We start from the raw sequence: 21,920 nt of genomic DNA, 5'->3' as shown, positions 1-21,920 counted from the left end.
AGTTGTTGTGTTCACTATATAACAATTGTGCCAACTTCCGGTTAGGAGTATTGGGTAGTGTTGAGTTTTGCTTAAATACATAGGACAGATAACTGATAAATCTACAATCATAACACAAGTACTTCACTACATTGCAAATTTAAAACCCTCAAATACCAGATGCAAACAAATGTGCATCTTATCAAAATAGTGCACACTGTACTTGTATATTTATTAGAAAATGTAGTACAAGTGACAAATGTGAAATGTGCAATTACAAAAGTAGTCTGTTTTATGGTGAATGTACATTACAATGAATAAATGACAGTTCTTATAAAGCGCACAGTTGCGCCTTGGTGTACAGCCGCTAAATGACTATTGGTAGACCATGTGAATCACTTTGAAATGTGTATGTAGAGATTCTGCTGTACCCAGAACATGTTCAAACATAAGTGTGAGAAATGCACTTGAAGATTTGAATGTCCTTTACTGGATCTTTAAAATATCTCCACTGGGACTCATTACACCCAAACTGGTGATTCTATGCACCCTATAAGGGTCACACAAGGGCTAAGACAGGGTTGTATATTAGCGCCTTTCTTATTTTTGCTCTATATTAATGCTTTGGATTAATTGTTAACCTCCTGTGCCATAGATGTTCCAAAAAGTGGTTCCTGGTTTGTCTCTGTACTTTTGTGCGCGGATGACGCGGTCCTTACTGCACCCACAGCTAATGGGTTAGAGGCCCTTCTATGTGGTTTTAATCATTCCACAAGGGATATAAATCTGCAAATTAGCAAAAAACATTTTCTATGTTAACTTGTGCTCCAAAAAATATTCGCTTTTATTGAGGGGACCCTATTACCAAGAGTCTTAATTTTAATTACTTGGATATTCTGTTTGACGTCAACTAGACTTGGGATCAGTTAGTTACCCAAAGATAACAAAAGATGGAGGCTTCTTGAGAAGCGATTTTCAGCTTTGCAAAAAATCTAGGTCATCAACCACTTAAAGAGATGTCTATGCTTTATAAGAGTAAATTCCTCTCAGCCGGCGCACACAGGGGAGGGGCTTGGGGATCTGCAAGTCTGGATTCTTTGCAGTCAGCCGAAAACAAATTTCTGTGAGGACTTTTTACAAGTCCCAAAACAACACCCAATTTCATTTCATTCAATGAATTGGGTTTAGAATACTTAGAAGATAGTGTAAGTCCGGCTCCCATCTTATTATGGCTAAAATTATGGGCCACTCCTGAGACAGGTTTTCACACAGAAGGTTGTAGAGTACAGTCTGAACTTAAGTAATAAATCACTTATCCCTTGGCTGGCAAAGGTTAAGAACTCCCTCTGCGATTTGGAATTAAGCCAACTTTTTGATGCCCCATGTAGTATTGGCAGTCATGTTAATTAACTGTGTAAGAAGTTATCTTTCGGTGTAGGAAAGTAGGATCTGCTTTTATTGGTTACCCCCACTTTTTGCTTGATGTGATGCTGTTTCTGACTAGTCTGACTGGGATCCTGCTAATCAGGACCCCAGGCTCTGTGCTTTCTCCCTTAAATTGGTATGGTAAGTACTTAGGTACATCCCAGACTTGATACTGGTGTACCCTTGTCAGTCCCTAGTATATGGTACTAAGGTACCCAGGGTATAGGTTCACCAAGGGTCCCCCATGGGCTGAAGCATGCATTATGCCACCCATGGAAGACCAGTCAAACGGGAAACTACTGGCCTGTCATTGCAGCCAATGTAAGCTGGTGCGAGCACCACTTACAAAATATATAGGTTTCCCCATATCTCAGGTCACTGCACTTAAAACCTATAAGTTACCCCAAAGGCAGGTCGTACAATCCTGAAGGCACGGTAATCCGTTCTAAGTGTGAGGGTGTCCCTGGATGAGCAGGACACCCCTACAGCCTACGGAGTCCCTTCTCATGGGTTGTCAGTGGAGCAGCCATATACTGAGGGGCACCACGTCTTTACGCGATGACCATCTCGAAACTGGCTGTAACGAATCCTATCATGTTTGATATCCAACATGTTGGAATCATCCCAACCCTTTCCTTAGGGTACTTAAGGGCTTACCTGAGGGTGGATCCCTAGATTCATCGTGGGACAAGATTCATTTTCAAGACACCACTTCTTCTTTAACCGTCTGGGCACTCTGGACTTCGCTGGACTTTGGTCTGGGCATCAAGGCTGCTACCGGGAAGGCTCCTGCTGCTCCTGATCTCCTCACCGCGACCTTCTGCTGCAACGTTTGTGCCTGTGCACCATAAAGGAACCTTCCAGGGCCTGTGGGCATCCAAGACACCTGAAGAAATCACCATTGCATCTGCAGGCACCACAACTACGCTGACTGGTCTGCTGATTCTGGGCTCCCATGGACTCTGCAACACAGGTGGTGGTTCTTCACATCCCTATAGGCCTGACCTGTCCTCTCACCAAGTTTGAGGCCAGTATCCCTCGTCAGGGCAGCAGGAACTGAACCCCTGCGCACCGCGTTGACTTGCAGTTGCAAAGGCTTGTTGGCTTCCTTCCACCAAGATCTTCGGGCTCCAAGGAGCCGCAACATCAAGCATATTTTGTGACCATGATGTTCATCCTCACTGCATCACTTGCATCGTGGGCTTGCATCTTTGGTGAGCTGCTCGAGGTCCTCTCGCAACTCCAGTGCCTCCGACCTGTGGGTCCTCTCGAGGATCTCCTTTTAATTTGGTGGGCTTCCCTGATTTCTCGAGGCCTGCCCTGACTCCCCTGGTTGTGGTGAGTCACATGGACTTGTGGATTGTGGAGAGGTGTGGCTCACTGGTTAGAGGCGGCAGACCTGTAAGCAGAGAACGGCCCGGGACCAGGGTTCAATTCCCGACGCGGCAGGGTCTTGGACCAGGGTCAACGGACTCGATAATTCTCGCCTCAGTGCCTACTCTAACCAGGGAACACACTCGGTAACTCTGGGCATTAAGCTTGCCTCATCTCTACAACGGCCCCCCACAGACGCCGGGGATGCCTGGTTTCACCCTGGAGATACCCAGAAAGGGACCATCTCACAGGGAAAACTAGGACGGGTTCCCCAGCGGTCTACAGCGCCAGGACACTCGGGTAGAGTAACAGTGCGCTTTACAAGTATCCCACATTTACATTTACATTTACATTTACTTTGCTGGTCCTGACACTGCACCTTCTTCGCTTTCCACGTTGTTTGCTGTTGGCCAGGCTTGTTGGTGCTTCCGATGGACACCGACCCCTCAACTCTAGACATCCATCGTGGGAACGCTAGTGAGAAGCTCCTGATCTTCCACAGCATCGCCTGGTCCTCACAGCTGCATCTCCTAGGTCTCCTGCAGCACCGACATCGGTGGGCATACATCTTTGGTGCCTCTTGGTCACTTTCGCCTATTGGTTCCACCGGACACTTTCACCTTTTCCAGCTGTGGCATCTTTCTGAAGTCCTCCATTGGGTTCGTCTGCGGTTTTTGACACTAGTGCACACCTATGCACCCGGCTTCCCTGGGGCAGGTATCCTAGTTCCTAAGGTATCCATGGGTGGGATGGGGTGGCTCTCCAACCTTCTGTCTTCCACTGGGTTCCTTCAGAGTCCACTGGGAGGGGTCCTTCTTCTTTAAAATTGCATCTGCGACTTCCCCATTGACTTGTATTGAAGCCCATGGTTGTGTTCCCACTCTGCAAACGGCCTCTGTGGGGTTCCTGATTACTTATCCAGGTGGTTCCTTGGGTCCCCAGCACTTCTACGTCTTCTGGGTATAGTCTTGACTCGAGTCGTGGCTCGCATACCTCTATTTTAGTATATGGTTTGGTCTCCCCCTGGTGACCACTGTGTATTTCGTGCTACTTACCTGTTTCTATTGAAAAGTATTGTGTGCATTGTGTACATCTCTGTTTACGAGATATCTGTATGTGTTTGTGAGTGTTCTATAATAAATACATATTTTTATAAATACACTATGTGGTTCTTTTTAATTAATCTATATCAATAAGATTATGTTCTGGTAAAACAAGCTGCTTTACACTCCTTCTGAACTAAACCCGAAGGCTGCTCTCCACTGATACCACTCAGAGAGCTTTCTAAGGTTGTCTAAGAAAAAGGGTTGTCTGGATTGGTGCAAGGTGCCCACTTATATAAGGGTACATCATATACCAAGCCAGCTTCTCACATGGGGCAATGTTTCTGCTGGGAAAATATAACACTATATTTGACACAAGTCGATAAAGTGATACCCTCTGAGACCCTGCTTGGCACATACACAAATAATTCTGAACTCTCAGATCCTAGCAGTCACTGGGCCCTTCACTCATTTTTAGTTCATTGGATTCAGAAAATGTATTAGGAACATATGTCTATAACTATTGTTTGGGGTATTTGGGTAAACATACATAGCAGGATCCTTTAATTTGAAGCGCAGCACCGCAGACATTATGCCACCCTTCGCTCACAGTATTCAGCACATTTTATGTTATTTTCCAAGAATTCTGAATATCTTCGTGCCTTCAGTGACTGTATCCAGAGCCCACACCTGCTTCCACAAAGCCTCACCCTGGGCGCCAACACACCAGGTGTAGTTAATGAGTATTGTGCTTTAACCAGTGCCCTTCTTCGTCTGCCAAGAAATAAGGATGTTTGTGCCCAGGAACCTCTAGACTTCCTCAATTACACGTTCAGTTACTTGTTGATTCATGATCTGAGATTCCTTCTTTTCAAGGAAACTCATTCAGTATTGGACTTCGCCAAAGAGTTTCTCACTCCCTTCCAAAACCAGCAGCGGCTGCTGCCAATCCGACTTGGGCAGGGGGGCAGCGTGGGAAAAAATAAAATAAAGTTTAAACACTTGCCTTTCACTGTCAGCCTGTGTTCTTCTGCTCCCTCACCAGCCGCTGCTCTACTGCTCCCTCATCCTCACATCGTGCCATGCAGGGCTCGAGTTGCAGTACCACGCGGGTGGATGGTGTCCCCCCACTTATTTTACTGGGAGCCCGATAACTATAAACTGCAACTGAGTGCAAGCCACCTTTCGTGACGTGACTTCCTGTCGTACGTCGGCGTCCCCCCACTTCTTTTTTTAGGACTTGTGCACTGGTGCCATGCCTCGCTGCTCCTGGAACTACAATCCCCAGGAGCACAGGCTTCCAGACCCCACCCAATCCCAGCTCTTCTCCTAGCATGAGAGAAGCACTGGGATTGCGCGGAGTGGGCCAGTTTAACACTCCGTGGAGACTGGAATCCTGTGCCCTGAGCTTTGATTATATCTCCCAAGAACAGCCTGGAAATATCAAAATGCGCATGTAGGTTTAGCTGGTCATGGATGGACGGCCAAACCTACATGCGCACTTTCAGTGCCTGCTACCACTCCCTCCCCTCCACAGCTGACGCGGATATATGGCCCTGCCCTGCCACAGACTCGCGTTCTGGACTAGAAGTGAAAAATAAAATGACAATAAAATTGTTTTATTGCCATTTTATTTTTCTTCTTTGTGCTCGCTTTTCACTAGTCAGACTACGCTCCTCCGTCATAGCGGCGGAGTCTCCTCTGTCCAAAACTATCCCTGTGTTTGCTGGATAAGAGCTGATTGGAGAAATGTGAACAGATTTGAAATCTTGGATAAAATTCTTTCTAAATAGGATTGAACTGTGGGTTAGGTGAAGGATAAGTCACACACTGGCACAGCTTGAGTTTTCAAGGCCAGGCAGTAGGGAATCAAGAGTAATGAGATGCAAGAAGTTCCTGCGGAATGTATCATCTAGAAGGGAGTGGGTACCAAAGAGAATTTCCTGCCAGTTTTTCGAGGACAGCAAGGAAATCATGGGAATATTTATGGTCGGAGTCTTATAAACGTGTGTAGGCCTTCTATGACGATGCCGGGATTTTTAAATGTCACACTATAGGCTACAAGGTGTCAGCGGAGAGATACATCACCCAAATGCTAGCACTCGCAAGGGTATTGTCACAATTGTAATTTTTGTTAGTAAAACAAAATGGCTGTTGTCTAATCAATTAATGAGCAGAGACCACCATCTAGCCATCCACCCACCCAACTGTCCATCCATCCATCCACCCATCCACCCATCTGTCTGTCCATCCATCCATCCATCCATCCATCACACCCTTAAATGAGCATCATCAGCCTCGCGTAAAAACCATATGGTGGAGGAAAGTGAAGATAGTATACAAGGAGGGGCAACTTCATCACCATTCAGACCCAACAAGCTCTTTTTTAAAGCAGCAACCCTTCCTCGCGCATTCACACCGAACGAGCCCTCCAGCCTCACACTCAAGGGTGGCTCTTCCGCTATGGCAGAGGAGCGTCTCCCCACTGTTTTTAAGCAGTGGGAAGCAGACTAAAGAGCCCAAGTCAAACCATCAATCCCTCTCTGTGCTTATGAATGGTGTGAAGGTTTTTAGTGTGTAAGGCAAAATAGAATGGCAACTGCTTGGGCTATGGAATGAAAAATGGCAATTTCTTTTGGCTCCCTCGTTTGCTATAATGTAGCACCACTGGTAGGTGGTGCTTTCTGGAAGCAGTGATTCTGTTTGTGGTCTCATTACCCCCCTCCTCTTCTGGACCCCTCCTGCAACAACCTTCCTGTGGAGCCCTTTCTGTGGGGTACTTGTTGAAGCCTATTCACAAACTACAACATTATCCCTTGCACTGCAGCCACTTTGATACTCTATGTGTACATCCAACCAGGGCTTTATGTGAGCTGGGTCCTGCCGGTGCTCATCATCAAGAGTTCTAAAAACCAGGTGATGAGTTGGGTCCCTATTGGATGTCCATTTTTGCCCTCACCCTCAGGGTGGGAAAAATAGATCTTAACTCTGCAGCAGGTCACTGCTTTTAGTAGAACTTCAATTTTTTGTTCTTGCACTTCCATATTGTGCAAACTCAAAGTGCTTTACATGCACACCAGTTGCATTACACAAGGGCATCTTTGTTTACTTCTTGGTAGGCACGGGGAGATGGTGATTTGCTCAGAATTACAGGATGTTGAGCCGACATTGAGACTCGAGCCTGCTTCCCCAACTCCGAAGTTGGCTCATGGGCGGCTTTAGGCATGTGCAAGCTGTGCACCTGCACAGGGTCGACAAACCCCAGGGGCCGCCACGCCAATATATATCCTTAATATAATAATCCTCTGAGGATGGATACATATTTGCGTGGCGGCCCCTGGCAGGGATTTGGCGGCCTCCAGCTCTGTTCCACTTCCAAACACCCTGACCCCCCCCCCTCTTCCGGGGCCCCGCCCGGACCCCCTCTTTCGGGGCCCCCTACCTACGCTCCCTGCCCAGGGCTGCCATGAGCCTAGATCCTCCCCTGGTCGACTGCTCTAGCCCTTACACCACAACCTCTCACACAAGAACTAAAACATTTTAAATATTATACACAATGAAGCCACAGTTGTATGTTTGCATGTTGTATATTTATTTTATGCAACTAACAATCATTGACAAAGCCAATAGCCCTGGCTTCTTGTAGTTGTAATGTTATTTGTTGTATTATATGTCTCGAGGCAATGACAGAAGCAGCAAAATGTCAGCCGGGCAGCACACTCTGCTAAGCACATCTTTTTAGCTTAAATGTATTTAAGCCTCGCCCTAACAACACCGACCACGCCCCTTTGAGAGACCCCACCCCCCCAGTTTTTTCATCCCACTTCAAGCTCTGTATCCAGTCATTCCTTCACTCCATCCCGCTCTAGTCCTACCTGCCTGGTTCCTGCCTTCCTTCTTCCTGCGATGCAAAGAAAATTTTCGCAGAATCCTAAAGTACATTTAAACTGAAGATATTTGCTAACTAACGGAGTGTAGGAAATGAGAAAAATCGAAAAACGTTGTTCTTCAAGACAAAATCACAGCTGAATACACGAGGCAGCTCTTCGGTTCCGTGTGTGAATCAGACAGATGCAGGCAGCGCGCGCTGTGGCACGGTGCCAGGCCACAGCCCCCGCCCCAGCGCCCAGCTATCTGTCCTGCGCCAGCGCCACACGGAATTGTTGCTTTTCAAATGCCAGATAGCTTCTTCCTTGGAAGAAACATTTGCGCGTCCAGCTCTGTGTAGTAGCAATAAAAAATAGACCTTCCGTGAAAGTCTACACTACATCACAGCGCCCCCTGCAGCTGAGCAGAGCCGAATTTCACCCGAGAATCTACAAGCCTGAACATTTGAAGGAAAACTCCACAGTATTGTCAACCTTCTGCCATTCGTCCCCGAAATGTCGTCATGCTAGGTAAGCTCCTTCGTATCGCCATCCGCCCTGGCTGGGTTTGTCTTACATTAATGCTACATACATGCATACGTACACGGTCAATGTGTCAGATGATGGAACAGATTTCTGTTTGGTTCCTCAAGCTGGCTTTGTTATAGTTTGCTGGAAAGAAATCTGGTCCAGGATATGCAACTGTCAATCAAAACATGTTCCAATGAGGCAGTGAAGTTTTGCATCTGCAATTTCACCAATTAGCTTGCAATCGCTGCAAAGATCTAAAAAGTGCTATTTTTAGGTCTCACCTGTGACCGCGCATGCACTGTCGCTGCAAGACGTTTAGTTCGCTTGCAGGACCATAAACCTGGGCCATTGCATACCATTGGTAGCTTCATCATCCCTCTCATTTGCTGGCTCATCTTTGGTTAGCATGCGCTGCTTCACTGCCTCTTCATTTGTTTGTCCCTCCCATGCAGCTCAACCCAAGTACTACTTCCTTTACCACAGTGTGTGTCCTTCCATTGTTTGCATCCTTTCCACTGAACTTTTTTGTTCTTTGTCCTGGCATTGTGCTTCCTCTGTTGTTGTTGTTTGACCCTTTGTGGTTGCTTGCCCCATCGATGCTTGCCCCTCCTCTCCTGCCCGCATTGTTTCAATTGTCCTGTCCCTACCGCCCTCGTCCTGCATTCTGATTCTTGCACTGTCCCCCTCCACAACGCTCCCACATTGTGTAGCTTGCTCCGTCTCCCTCCTGTGTTGTGTTTCTTGCCCCACACACCAGAAAAACAAGCATTGTATTACTCAACAATTGGTTTGAGAGGTAACTGTTAAACATGTTTCCTAGTGTCGAAGGAGAGAAATACGTGTCTGAACCACGTTGCAAGAGCTGGACTCTTGAATTGAATGCACTTAGTTAGAACAATACTTGCTTGGGAATATTGGCACAGCTCGGACACCGAAGGCATGAAAACAATTTCCAGTGGTGTCATTCAGCGAGCAAGATGGGCAGTTCCAAAAGTGTACCATAAAATAAACTCCAAAAACATTCCAGGTGGAAAAACGGCATGTCGGGAATTCCCGCTCTGAGGCTGCCATGCTACTTGTGTGTTTTCATAGTCAAGGAGTTTTTTTTCCCACGATGGACACCGAGCATGGGATAAAATATTTGAATTGGATTAACTATTTTTTTAGAGTTTTATATAGCGCGAACTAGAACCGAGACATTGTGTATCAGAGCACTTTACATGAGCACCAGTTTTGTTACAGACGGACACATTCATTTTTGAAAGGCATGGGAAGACTAAGTGATTTGCCCAGAATCACAGGATGTTGAGCTTCGTATTCGAGACTCGAACCTGGTTCCCCAGCTTTAAGGCCGACAGCTCTAACCACAAGGCTACATCCTCTCCCCTGTTGAACTATTAAATCAACTTTTATGGAAACAGTGAAAGAATTACACTTGCAGTGTCTATGACAGAAAACCTCTCTGTTAAAATCTATTTTTAGGTCTTGTGTTGCTGTCCAACATGGCTAAAAATACTGATAAATTCAAGAGATCATGCATAGGCAGGACCTATTGAATTTTGGCAATGCTTGTTACATGTTCAGTTAGTCAGATGTCATTTCTGTGGTGCTTGAAAGGTATATCTGCAAGTGTACTAGGTCCTCACTACCCCATGATACCAGGCTACTATATTCACTCCACCAATCTTCCACAGTAAGAAGAAAACGAGACACCCAGAGCTTCAATTCGAGGATTTATTTGGCAGATGAACAAATCTCCACGACGCGTTTCGCCATTACGGCTTGGTGGAGTGAATATATATATATATATATATATATATATATATATATATATATACACACACATATATATATATATATATATATATATATACATATATATACACTGACTGAGCAGGGCACGCAAAAGAGCAGAAAATGGAAGAAAGAGTGGATAGAAGAAAGATCAGATGGAGGAAAGACTTGAAGGAAGAGCTCCTGAAATGAAGAAAGATAAAATTGACCCACCAGGATTACAGGCAGTAATCCTGTTTCGTGCAGGTTGCCACCAGATCTCAGCATCTAGTGGCAAATTGCAGAGGACTGTACAAGGACAATATTGCCCTGACATTTCCGGGTTACATAGAATTGCTCTGATACCTGGGCACCAATTCCTGAAGTTTCCTGACATTGTCAATAATCAGTCACACATATCAGTCAGGAAAAAAGGTATTTTTCAGTCTTCTAAGTAAGTGAATATCTTGCATGCTCTCCAAAACAATCCTCTGAAATCGGACTTCCAGGTGCCAATGAGATATTTTACCAGCAGTATAAAGGCTGTCTTTCTTGAGGCCAGTTCAATGCCTGTCTGACACATTCTGCTGTTCTTTTAGGTGGTCTAGTTTACAAAGAAGAGGGTGGAGGCATTACTTGCCATAGCATCAATGAGAGCATCAGAGTATGTGGCATGCAGTTTGGGCACGTAATGGGGTATACGTTTGCCCCGTTTTATGACCACATTAGTTTTTGTGTACATGCAATAAAAGTGTATCAATCAGATCCACTAGATAAAACCCATTGTAGAAAGAGGCAGAACAAAATGGCTGCTTTGGCTGATGGTAACCGCTGAAAGACAAGTGCCTGGGTGCACTAAAGCAGCTCTCATCAGCTCGCTGGCTGGAAACACTTAGGAGTCTTTACACATTCATGAACGCTGGATTCCATTAGGATTGCATTAGACGTGCGTGCCATTCACAGTAATACTCCATCGGCTTATCATGATTAATGTTATCGAGATGAAAGCTGATAGGGATTGCGCGTTCTTCTTTCTTCCCTTTTGTTCGCTTTATAGTTAGGGCCGCCTGGCTTTCCACGGCCTCCCATGGCACATGGACCGTTTCCTGCTGTGTGGGGGCGATCTCTGGTTATCATCCCTGGATGCGCTCCACTAACCCATGCATGCGTTGAGGCATTCGCTCATTTCTCATGCCGCATGCGCATCAAAGCAGTCAGAATGTCAAGAACAGTTTGTTTCCCTGCCTGCTCTTCAAACATAGACCCTTTGTGGCCTCCAGGCTTATGTTTTGATTTCCAGTTTTCTGAATGTCATTCTTCTGTGTTGTTGTGGCCATCATTTCTTCTGGGAGGCAATCACACGGACAACCTCCCATCACCATAAAACAGTAGGTACTTGCAACTCGTGGTAGGCGGAAATAAAAGTGATGGATAGAATATTTGAATTAATCTCATACACTAGTAATTACTGAGGGTCGCATTCTATTACTTCATTTTTTAGCTCAGAAGCCTGTTTTTAGGATAATGCTAAAAACCCACCTTTTCTAAATATGCTTGACGAAATGCTCATCTTGTTTAGTGGAGGGGTTGTGTTGCATCAAGTGCTGTGAGGCCCATAAAGTGAATTGAATCTCGCCTATGCCATACAAAAACTGAGAACAATCATATGCAACTCACTTTGTTGTAACTGTTCCAGCCTCAATGTTGCAATCAAACCACGTGTTATACAGAAAAGGGAGAGAGAGAGGGACAGAGACAACCAGACACTGTCCAAATATACCCTAAAGTAATGCACAGCCTGAAAGTCAGAGATAGAAACCACTTGTGACCTTGGCCAGGAAGAGTCTCCATTGGCTCCCCATCCCTTCCAGAGTTTCGTTCAAACTTCTTTGCCTCACGTACCGTGCCTTGATGGCAGGTCCGGCTGATGCTCTGGGATCCTTGCTCACGAGGTATGTCCCGAACAGATGTCTACGCTCTCTAGAGCTAAACCAACTGGTAGTCCCACGCGCTAAGAAGGCTAGATGGGGGAGCAAGGCCTTTTCCATTCTTGCACCCCAATTATGGAACACACTTCCCCTGGAGATCAAACTACAGCCTTCACTTGACCTCTTCAGGAAAGCGTTGAAAACTTGGTGTTTCATTAAAGCATATCAGTAAGCTCTTGTGTCTGACTACCCCTAGCTAGTTGTTTGAGTTAGGCGCCTTGACGCCCATTGGGCATAGTTGCGCGTTATAAAAGCCATTTCATTCATTCATTCATTCACTTGGAGGTACAATATGGGTTACCTCAATTAAGGCTCGAATGTGGATCACAAATGCTACGCCCAGTACTAAGAGTGCCATCAGTACACAAATTTGTTGGTGGATATAATCCTAGGAACTTCTTCAAGCCTAAAAATCGCTCTGCAGTCTTTTATAACCGCTATCAGAACAAACCCTGGTTTCTTATCATATGTTCTGATGCAAAAAGGTAATAGGGGCGTCCTGGATTTGTCGTATCCCGGCAACCATACGTTTAATTATGATAGATAGGCCTAAGAAGTCTGTCTTAACCCACTTCAGCGTCGAACAGATGGCTGTCGGCACCTCACAGTATCCTGGCATATCAGCCCATCAATGCAACCTGTCAAAGATGGGGCAAGGGTGTAACTGGCAAATCAAATGCGGCCAAGCCCTCTTTGACAGCCTATCAACAGTCTAAACCTTCCACGTTGGTCTCATGGGACAGATAGTGACCCTATATTTTCACGAGATTCTGTGTCTGTCCCTTGTGTCTCACCATACTCACCAGTTCTTTAAACTATTCATCTCTGGTGGGTGGAGTGCGCCGAAATAAGGAAGAAACACACACAGAGATCTCCTCTCCTTGTACACTACAGACCTTCTCAACCCAATCTGTATCTGATGCAGTGGGGGGGGAGGGGTGGGGGAGATTACTGAATTAGAGCACTGCCCAGGTGTAAAGCTGTCATATACATTAGAGCATTTCTGCCTTTGATATAGTACGTTGGGCTGTTGGCATTGAATATTAGGGCCACTAGGTCATTTTAGCTCGTTGCGGGGGCTTCCATCCTTAGCACCCAAGGGTAAAGGTATGGTGACCAAGCACACAGCCGGAAGGGGAGGCTCAGATGCCAGTGAGCAGGTAGACAGAAGCCTGCTTCTAACTAGGGTAGCACCACCCCCTGATATGATTGGTCTTGTGGAAAAACAGAGTCCTGGTTCCGCTCTCAGCGATACAGGTTTATTTCCAATGCCAGCCACGTGAATCTGGGATAGTATCTGTCACTTCATATCATGCATTAGTTTTGCAGATATTGAATTGTTCAGTTTGTAATGGTTGCATTTTAGGGCCCAAATGTATCTTTGACCATTGTTGTGGATTCAACCTGAACTCCAATAGCTTTCTCTTTTGATACAACTGTTGCAGTAAACAAGAGTTTTTCTAAAGATGCCCTTCAATTAAACAAAATCCACATGGCTCAAATACCTGCTTCTTTTGTCTCTAGTGAAACCAGACCCTCCGGAGAACGTCATCGCCAAACCTGTGATCAACAACCCACGAAGACTAGAGGTGACGTGGCAGAACCCCGCCTCCTGGCCTGACCCGGACTCCTTTCCACTCAAGTTCTTCCTGAGGTATCGCCCGCTCATCCTTGACCAATGGCAACATGTGAGTGGTGTCTCTTGTACCTTCATTGGCTCAGTTAATGATGTCATTCACTCACTCTTTGCACCAGACATAAACTGAGAGATGGGTAGGTGTATGAGGGAAACCTGCTTTATAACACGTATGCCAGGCAGGACTTTTGGGGCGCTCAAATATTGCCTGCTTTTCAACGATATGTTTCTTAATTTCTCCTAATCGCTGCTCCATTAATATTTGCTTATGTAATTTTATATAAAATGTGTGCTTCTTTAGACTCAATGGCTTCCTTCTACAATTGTTATAGACCTAGTAAAAGTGAACACTTATTATTTTGGCTTTTTTAGTCTTATTTTGACCTCATTCATAACACATTTACACCTGTATCCTCTGACTAGACAAGTAAAGTGAAAGAAAGAAAAAACAATTGAATAGACTTTAATTTATTGAGGGTAGGTAGATGGTCTCTTAGGAAACATTGAGAGCAAAATGAGGTCAATATTCAATGAAATGTCTATTTGGATGTCTGGAATTGTCCACAGTATAGAATTTGGACTTGTGATATGCTACATTGGAAATTTCAACAGGGGAATGGGAACTGCCCATTGTGTCAAAATTATACTTGGCATAACCTACATTGAAAATGTAAAGATAGAGATTACATGTACTAGGTACTATCAAATCTCACTCGGGTTACGCCACTGCTGACAGCTGAACAGAGAGACTGAGGATTATGGGTAGAATAGAATTGTACTCATGCTGTCTCAATCTGGAAATGTAAGCATACAAAAAGTGACGCAGCCGCGGTACAAGGGGCTTGTAAATATGTCCTGTAGTTTGGTCATTTAGCCTTTGATTGAGTTGGACTTGCAATATTCCACAAAGGAAGATTGAAGGACGAGATTTTAAGATGTGGCTGGTGGATTATTTGATGTGCAATCTATGTAGTGGGCACTTTGGATCAAGAGATGGGAAAATGTGGGTAGTACACGTGTGGCTCGTGGTATTGCACTTCAGAAATGAATTACTGGTCATTGAGAATTGTGGGTTCTATAGGACGTATCCACAGTTTAACAATTATAATTGATACTATGGCAAGTGTGGAATTTTTGTTTCTCTAGATATTATACTGATTGTTTGTGATTATGAGAAAAAATGTGTTTCTATTCAACACTTTGTCAGAACAGTGATTGGTGCAATTTTTCTTTTGCTGGTTTATAGTAAGAGTCTGGCATTTCTTTCCTGGAGCTGCAATCATCTAGACGTCCATGTAAGAGCAGCTCCCATTCACCAGGGTATTTGTTATGAAATGTGATTTGACTGGGTCAATGGTTTCATCTGACCACAATGCTTTTGTTTGGCACCTTCTCTGTAGTATTTCCTGGCAGTACAGCTGCTCAAGGTAACTCAAGGCTCGTTGCTTAGTAATTCATCTCCTCTGCTTGGACTTTTTGGGCTGAAAATGTTGCTAAGGGCCACAGCAGGATTATCAGCATAGGAGGAGGTGGTGCTGGTGCCCGTAACTTGAGTCAGAAGCCCATATAGAACAGAATCTAAGTCAGAAAGCCCATTGGGTTTGGATTCACCATAATGTGTGGGTTAACAAATGTGATGTTGTGCATGAGCCCTCAGTCCAAAATCAGATTCTCCACCTCCTCATTGTGCCAGTGAGGTGTTAGAGGAAGATCATAGAGGGGAAACTACACACGCGACCCTTCGGTCCAGGGTTAGCTGCAGATGTGCCGGTGGTACCGAAGGGTATGATGAAAGTTGGAGATGTTACCCCAGGCTAACTTTAAAGGACATCCATGGATAGAGCACATTCATCCCATTGAAATAAGATTATCGGTATTTGGTCTTAAAATGCTCTCTGCTGTATCTTACATCCGTCATGTCTACTTCTTCATATAGCCTGGTGTAAACCAAGCCATCGCGAGTCAAATATAAGGGTGACCTGGGCAACCCTAGCCAACTGTGCCCAAGGATTGAAGACTGACACGTTACACAGCATGCCAGGCCCTCCGGATTCTTATTTTGGACTTCATTTACTAGGGTTTTCACTCTCTTACGAAAATCTTAAGGCTCTGATTTACGAAGGGTTTTATTATGGCTTTAACCAGTCTAGAGACTTACTTAAGTCAGTGAAAAGTGTTAGTAAATCAGGTCCAGAAATAGGTGGATATTATTAGAAGCTCCAAATATATATTTCTCAAGAATAAAAATGTAATTCTCATTTTTCTCAGTGAACAATATTATCTTTTAATTTTCAAACGTCTGTATTTGGATTCTGTATATAGTTAGAACCTATGAAAATACATGCTTTTAATCTTATTATTCCCATTTTGATCGGTCATCTGTGGTCATGGAGCTCCGCCTTGTAGCCGGTGCTACTGACGCGGCTGATTGACCATACCATAGAGTTCTTTCATGTGTAGACCTTACACAGATCTCTGTGGTTCCCTTGCTACCCACTAGAGTGCTGAGACTACTGTTACCTTTTTTGAGGTTCAGTGTATGGGCTATTTTAGGTACTAAAGTTGTCCTGCAATCCCTTTACTTGGAGTTCCTAGTGTGCTCATAAAACATGATCTGAAGAAGACACTTAAGAGCTCTTTCTAACATGATTAAAGATAATCAACTTGCCCACTAACTCAGTGACTCAAGGGCCTCATATCCTGTCCTAGAGGGACCTGGTAGTTCTTTAAGTACTGCATTTGGTGAAGCCAGATCTTCAAGGCATTTAGACACATGGAAAAGTAGCAATTGAATCACCTCACTTTCAACTCACATTTATCGCCGTCACTTGCCCTCTTTTGTTATTCTCCAAGTTACAAATAAGTTGGGAAGAAAGTTAGAGGACAAAAAGAAAAAAAAATGCAAGCCTAGTTAGTATAAACTTATTTGTCATTGCATTGCTTGTGTTGGGCGCACCCATTCCCAAATATCTTTTACTTGCAAGATGGATGCCGTGGTTGACTCTTATTTTTAAAATGTCGCTCTCTGCGGTAGAATGGACTACACGGCGGCCATTGTGAAAGGGTTGCCTGACTTTAATCTATACGGATGGTCTTCATAATTGCATGTGACGTTCCTGCTGTGTCTTGCTCCAGAGGTGACGCGCATTAAATTCCACTTTGTTCGTTCCATCTGAAGACCTACTCATGAGTAACCGTTGCAATTATCTCTCCCCGTCGCATTAGACTATAATGGGATTACTGTAATTCATGCCGGTCTCGAATAAATGTCGTCTATATATAGCCATTTGGTGTAGATCTGTCCACATGTCATCATGTTCAGACCCCTGCGGCAGCGTGGTAGTACTTTCTGTTTTACCGCTCTAATAAAACGCATGGCAATGCGTATTGTAAGGCAATGGGGAAAGCAACCAATGCAATATATAACATAAAGAAAACAACTATAAAGCTTGGAGAAAAAATTGTTAAAGAATTTTGCACCAATATTTAATAGTGGAAATTACAGTGAGATTTGGATGGGAGTTTGTAATGAGTAACGTGTGTTATTGTAATATGGGAGTACAGTTTGTAATTATAGTTGTAGGAATATGGCAGAGTGAGAGAGGAAAAAGAGTGCTGGTGTCAAAGTTATGAGTAAAATTTAGCTTTAGCTCCCTGAAGGCCTCGGGTGATGGTCAGGCTCCCGGATTGATGTACAAACCTGACTGCTGCGGTGACAATTCCCTTTCAAGATAAAAAAGTGTCTCTTCAGTGCTTATGGTACCTGGAAGGACTGATGGGTATCTGGTTGATTGGAAATATCAGAATGGATGGCAATTGAAGCTTTAATAGAGTTTTGTTTTAAAAAATAACCGTTGTAATGTTAAATTGAAACTTCCAAGATCTATTAGGAGGAAGGTCTAAGAGTATGTGAAATATTCTATTTATTTATAAATTTTGTTTATGCCGGCACTCTAAATTAATACATCTATATGGACATTGATAGATCACCAGAAAACGTCCAATGTGGAACCTTTTGTCTGGCAGATAAATTTCTTTTAGAGCAGCTATTAGAGTTTTATTTAGACAACATATTTTTGTCATGTTTATAATTGTGTATAAGCCATTGGAAAATATGATGGTAATGAAATAGATTCCGTCGCTCAGAGGCTGGTCTATGTTCTCGAATTCTCTGGAGGATAGATGCACTTTTGGACAACTGTCTGCTGCCTGTTGGGGCGGAGCAGTAGGGTCAAAGAATTTAACCACAAATGGAAAAACAGTGTAACACGTGTGGTTCTAATAGATCATACAGCAGGGACCAGAGACAGTCGAAAATATTGGTGGACTGCAAATATAGAAACTGGGAAAGGTGGCCAGCACATAAGGGCAGAGCGGGCAGGGAGGTATTAGACTGTGGCCCCATCAATTCGAAAAGTGGAATCTGAGCAGTAATGTGCTGAAAGAGATTATTCTTTAGAGAATGAATCAATCAATCAAAAAGTTTATTGTTTCAGTTCATTAAAACCATAACAATACATTTGCTAAAACCGACCGCTGCGATTAAAATAAGTTATTATTTTTCTCCACTTTTTTTACATGTTTTTGTTTAGAGAATTTATCCGGATACACCCCAGGCAACATGTTTTCTGCTTAGTTCAAGAAGGCATATATTTGAAACATTTAGAGAAATGTTTATATGAACCACAGCTATTGTAAATTGTATTCTGAGAGTTCACGATTTATTTATGTCAGAAGTTGTATCAATAATTTGAGAACTGAAGGTAAATGCTGTGGGTACTTTTTTGATTCAGACTTGACTCTTGTCTGAACAATGCTATGGCAAAGACACCCAAAGTCATTCAAGATGGCCTCCAGTTGTTCTGTCTTGGCCATAAAACGAACGGATCAGGAGTTGAGTTCAGCCAGAAGGTCTGGGTGGGTGGGAAGTGCAATAAGTAACAAGTTGCATTGCAGAAACCAGCAGAGGCTTCTAGGGGACAGATGTTTGTGAGTGGATGGATCTAAAAGGATAGTAAGAAGCAGAAGCAGATTTAGGAGAGCGTTTAAGAGAATGGCATGGATTGGAGACCAGGGTAAAGGGTGACATAGAATGTTGCCACCCTCCAAGGAGAGGCGGTGAGTCTGTCTAGCATCTCTGAGGATGGGGCACGCGTCTCTGAGGGTGTCTCAATGTCCGCCGCAGTGGTTAGACCGTGGTTATTCGACTAAAACACAGGGATTGGAAGGTGTATGGAAGAATAAACATTAGCTTGGGCAGTGTGTGGAAAATTAGTGATCTTAAAGCCTTACATTCTTTAAATATGGAAATTGTATTATTCAGTGCCAAATGAAATACTGGAGTTGTCATTCTGTTGTTAAGAACGGAATGACGTCAAGGCACGCTTTGTCTCCCTTGTACTAATTAATGTACACCATTGGAAAGATCTATAGATCCCTTGCGTTTAGGCAGCTTTTTTCCACTTATTGAAAGTAAAAAGAATCAATGCTTCTGCGGAACAATATCATTAATTCTTGCTGTAACAAATGTGCCAGTGCTACAGCTCAAGAACCATAAAGGTGCATTGATTATATTATAATGTGTGTTAATGCAACAAGTCAAGGAGTTATTCAATGTTTGGAGTAGCCAATCTCCTTGTCCATTTGTTGTAAGAGCCACGCCCCTCATTCTTTCACCGCACTCTCCGCTGGGCCTACCCACAATGCATCAACATGGGGCAGGCGGAAGGCTGCAAGATGAAGTATGCCTGTAGAGCTGGCTGTATCAGCACAGCACTGGCAAAGACATCAAGTGCACGGCCTGTATCTTTAAGACGAAGACAGCATCATGGCGGCTGTGACTGTCCCTAACCCCTTCTTCTTCTCGATGGCCCCTACTCTACAAGGCAATGTAATGGGAAGGCTGTGGTGGGCTGACTGCTTGAAGATATAGGATTTCTACAGGTGCTGAGCTAGGACATATGGCGATGCTGATTTCATTTTTTTATTACGTTTTATATAGCGCAAACTTGACCCGAGAGGGTATCAGAGCGCTTCACATTCAGGATTATTTATTTTATTATTTATTTAGAAGTTTTCTATAGCGCTGACCAGACCCGAAGGTATCAGAGCGCTTTACAGTAGAGGGAATGAGTAGAGGATTGTTGCGTACAGTAGAGGATTGTTGCGTTACAAGTTACATTGGATACAAGAGCATAGTAAGGTACAGTACACATAAACAATGTTTCAATATTTCGTAGGAGGGAGGGGAGGAAGAAGTAATAGCCCAATGTCTGGCTGGGTAGGTGACGGTCAAGGGGGAAAGCAAGGCCAATCTCCTCATTAGCTGTCAAGCAGCTGCACCGGTCATCAGCCATGTTGCACAGGTCTCATCGTTCAGGAAAAAACAGTTTTTAGATTCTTTTATTTGCGTAGGCGCATAAATCTAGGTACAAGGACCCCACAATGTTGTCTAACCAGGGTGCGTCTAGGGCGTCCAGTCTAACACTCTTAAGGCTAGGACATGTGACTGGGTGGTACCTCACTGGGGCACATGTATGTTAGGTCAGTGACTGCTGTGCATTTTGGTTCAGTGATTATGGATGGGCTCCTTGGAGACAGCTGCTCTTGAGTGTCTTTCTGGTTCAAAACCCTTCCCTTGTTTAAGAACTAGAAACTCGACCTGGTGTGCTTTAGAGCTCAACCAGCAGACTTCATTGTATCAATCTAATGATCTTTGATTTGGAGAGTTTGATACACTGTGGCCCTGGTTCAAACCAAGGAAGTAAGATGTAGAGAACATCACTTTCACCTGTGCGGAAGTGTTGTTGTTGGAGGAGGTGTGGCCTACCTTGGAATTGGGCTTAAAAGGATTGAGTCCCGGCCCCGGTTGAACATCCTGTGATTTTCGGCAATTCGCTTGATCTTTGTGTCTAAAAAATGTTGTGTAGTGTAATCTTCTTCTGGTTCAGGTAAAGAGCTCTAATGCCCCTCAACCGCGTCTCACTGCAAATAAATAAATATGCATATGAACGTGCTTATAAAAACTCCCCTTTTTGTAGTTGTTGGACATGGTCCTCCTTTCTTCCTCCACTTTCACCTGTGCCGTGGCTCTCTTCCATGAAATACGTTTCCTGCCCCACAAAGTTCCTACCTGGAGGATATTAACCCAGCAAGCAATGGTCGATTATGACCCATACTCAGATGAGTCTCTTCCATCCAACCCTCCAGGTGTGCAAGTGTGTCCATTTCTATGCAGGTCTTAGTGGCGTGCCCATCTGGTTGCACCCGTCAGGACATGCCAGACACATGCTATGCCACCTTCCACGGTGGAAAGGTGATCCGTAGGCTTCCGTTTGCAGCTGACCGTCATGGCTGCTAGTCTTTCCCATATCTTGTTTCGATCCCGACACCTGCACACCTCTAGGCCTCTGGAAGTAAAGGTGAGAATCAAACCACCCAAAATCCTGCTTCAGGGCCTGTGATTTTGCATCGCCTGTAGAGAGATACTAGCTTGAACTAGAACAATGCAGATCAGTGGAGGGCTCTAGAACCCCCAAGAACAGCTTGGCTTTGCTCTAGAAATGCATCCACCCACTGTTCATTCCTAGACCTTTAAAAAGTATTGGTTAAAGCTGAGACCATCACATGCAGCTGGAATCCATTTTTATATATTGGCTAATGTGCACACAAGTGGATGTTGCAGACCATACATCATGGAACTCTTGGCGTTCTTCTGGAAATTCTGCAGAATGCTTCTTGGCATCAGTTGTAGGGTAGCCGCATTCTGGATCACCGCCTGGTGGGACAGTGTCTGGCTCGGCCTTTTCAATAATGTGCGGTGGGACAGTGTAAATGAAAAGTGCATGAACTGTCTGCTTGTTAACACAGCAAATTTTCTGGTAAATTCTATAGCGTACATTTATTTAGTTACATATTTACGTTAGAAGTTTTGCGGACTGCTATATGTCACTTTTTGGTTACTGCAGAGCTCGAATACGCATATGAGTTTGCATCTATGGATTCAAATTGAAATATCAACCAAACACGAAGGACAAGGTTGTTCACATGATGCCATACATTGGTTAACAGAGTAACGACTAAGGTAGATTGTGTGTGCTCCTGGCTAACGTTAAAGGGGACGAACTACTACAGCCCGTGTGCTGCAGTTCATCGTGGGCCCATATCAAGCCTCACCTGGGTGTACTATGGGGCCATTTGCCCTGTACCGGTTAATCATTTTGTATATATATATTCCTATTTATAGTGCTAAGACAAACGAACAGTAGCTTCACAGCACTCAAGAGGAAAAGAGGAGTCCCATGAA

General features: G+C 44.2%; 1 protein-coding gene across 3 annotated transcripts in view; it reads left to right on the top strand.

Moving 5' to 3' along the window:
- Window positions 1–21,920, top strand: part of CNTFR (ciliary neurotrophic factor receptor) — an 883,959-nt gene that overhangs the window by 733,750 nt on the left and 128,289 nt on the right. For all 3 annotated transcript variants that reach the window (XM_078674690.1, XM_078674691.1, XM_078674692.1), the window contains one exon: window positions 13,504–13,667. In XM_078674690.1, coding sequence (XP_078530816.1) covers window positions 13,504–13,667 — 164 coding nt within the window. The remainder of the gene's footprint in view (window positions 1–13,503; window positions 13,668–21,920) is intronic.

The sequence above is a fragment of the Lissotriton helveticus genome, chromosome 2_1 (assembly GCF_964261635.1).
Source record: "Lissotriton helveticus chromosome 2_1, aLisHel1.1, whole genome shotgun sequence".
NCBI classification, from domain to species: domain Eukaryota; kingdom Metazoa; phylum Chordata; class Amphibia; order Caudata; family Salamandridae; genus Lissotriton; species Lissotriton helveticus.
This window is presented reverse-complemented; position numbering and strand designations above follow the sequence as displayed.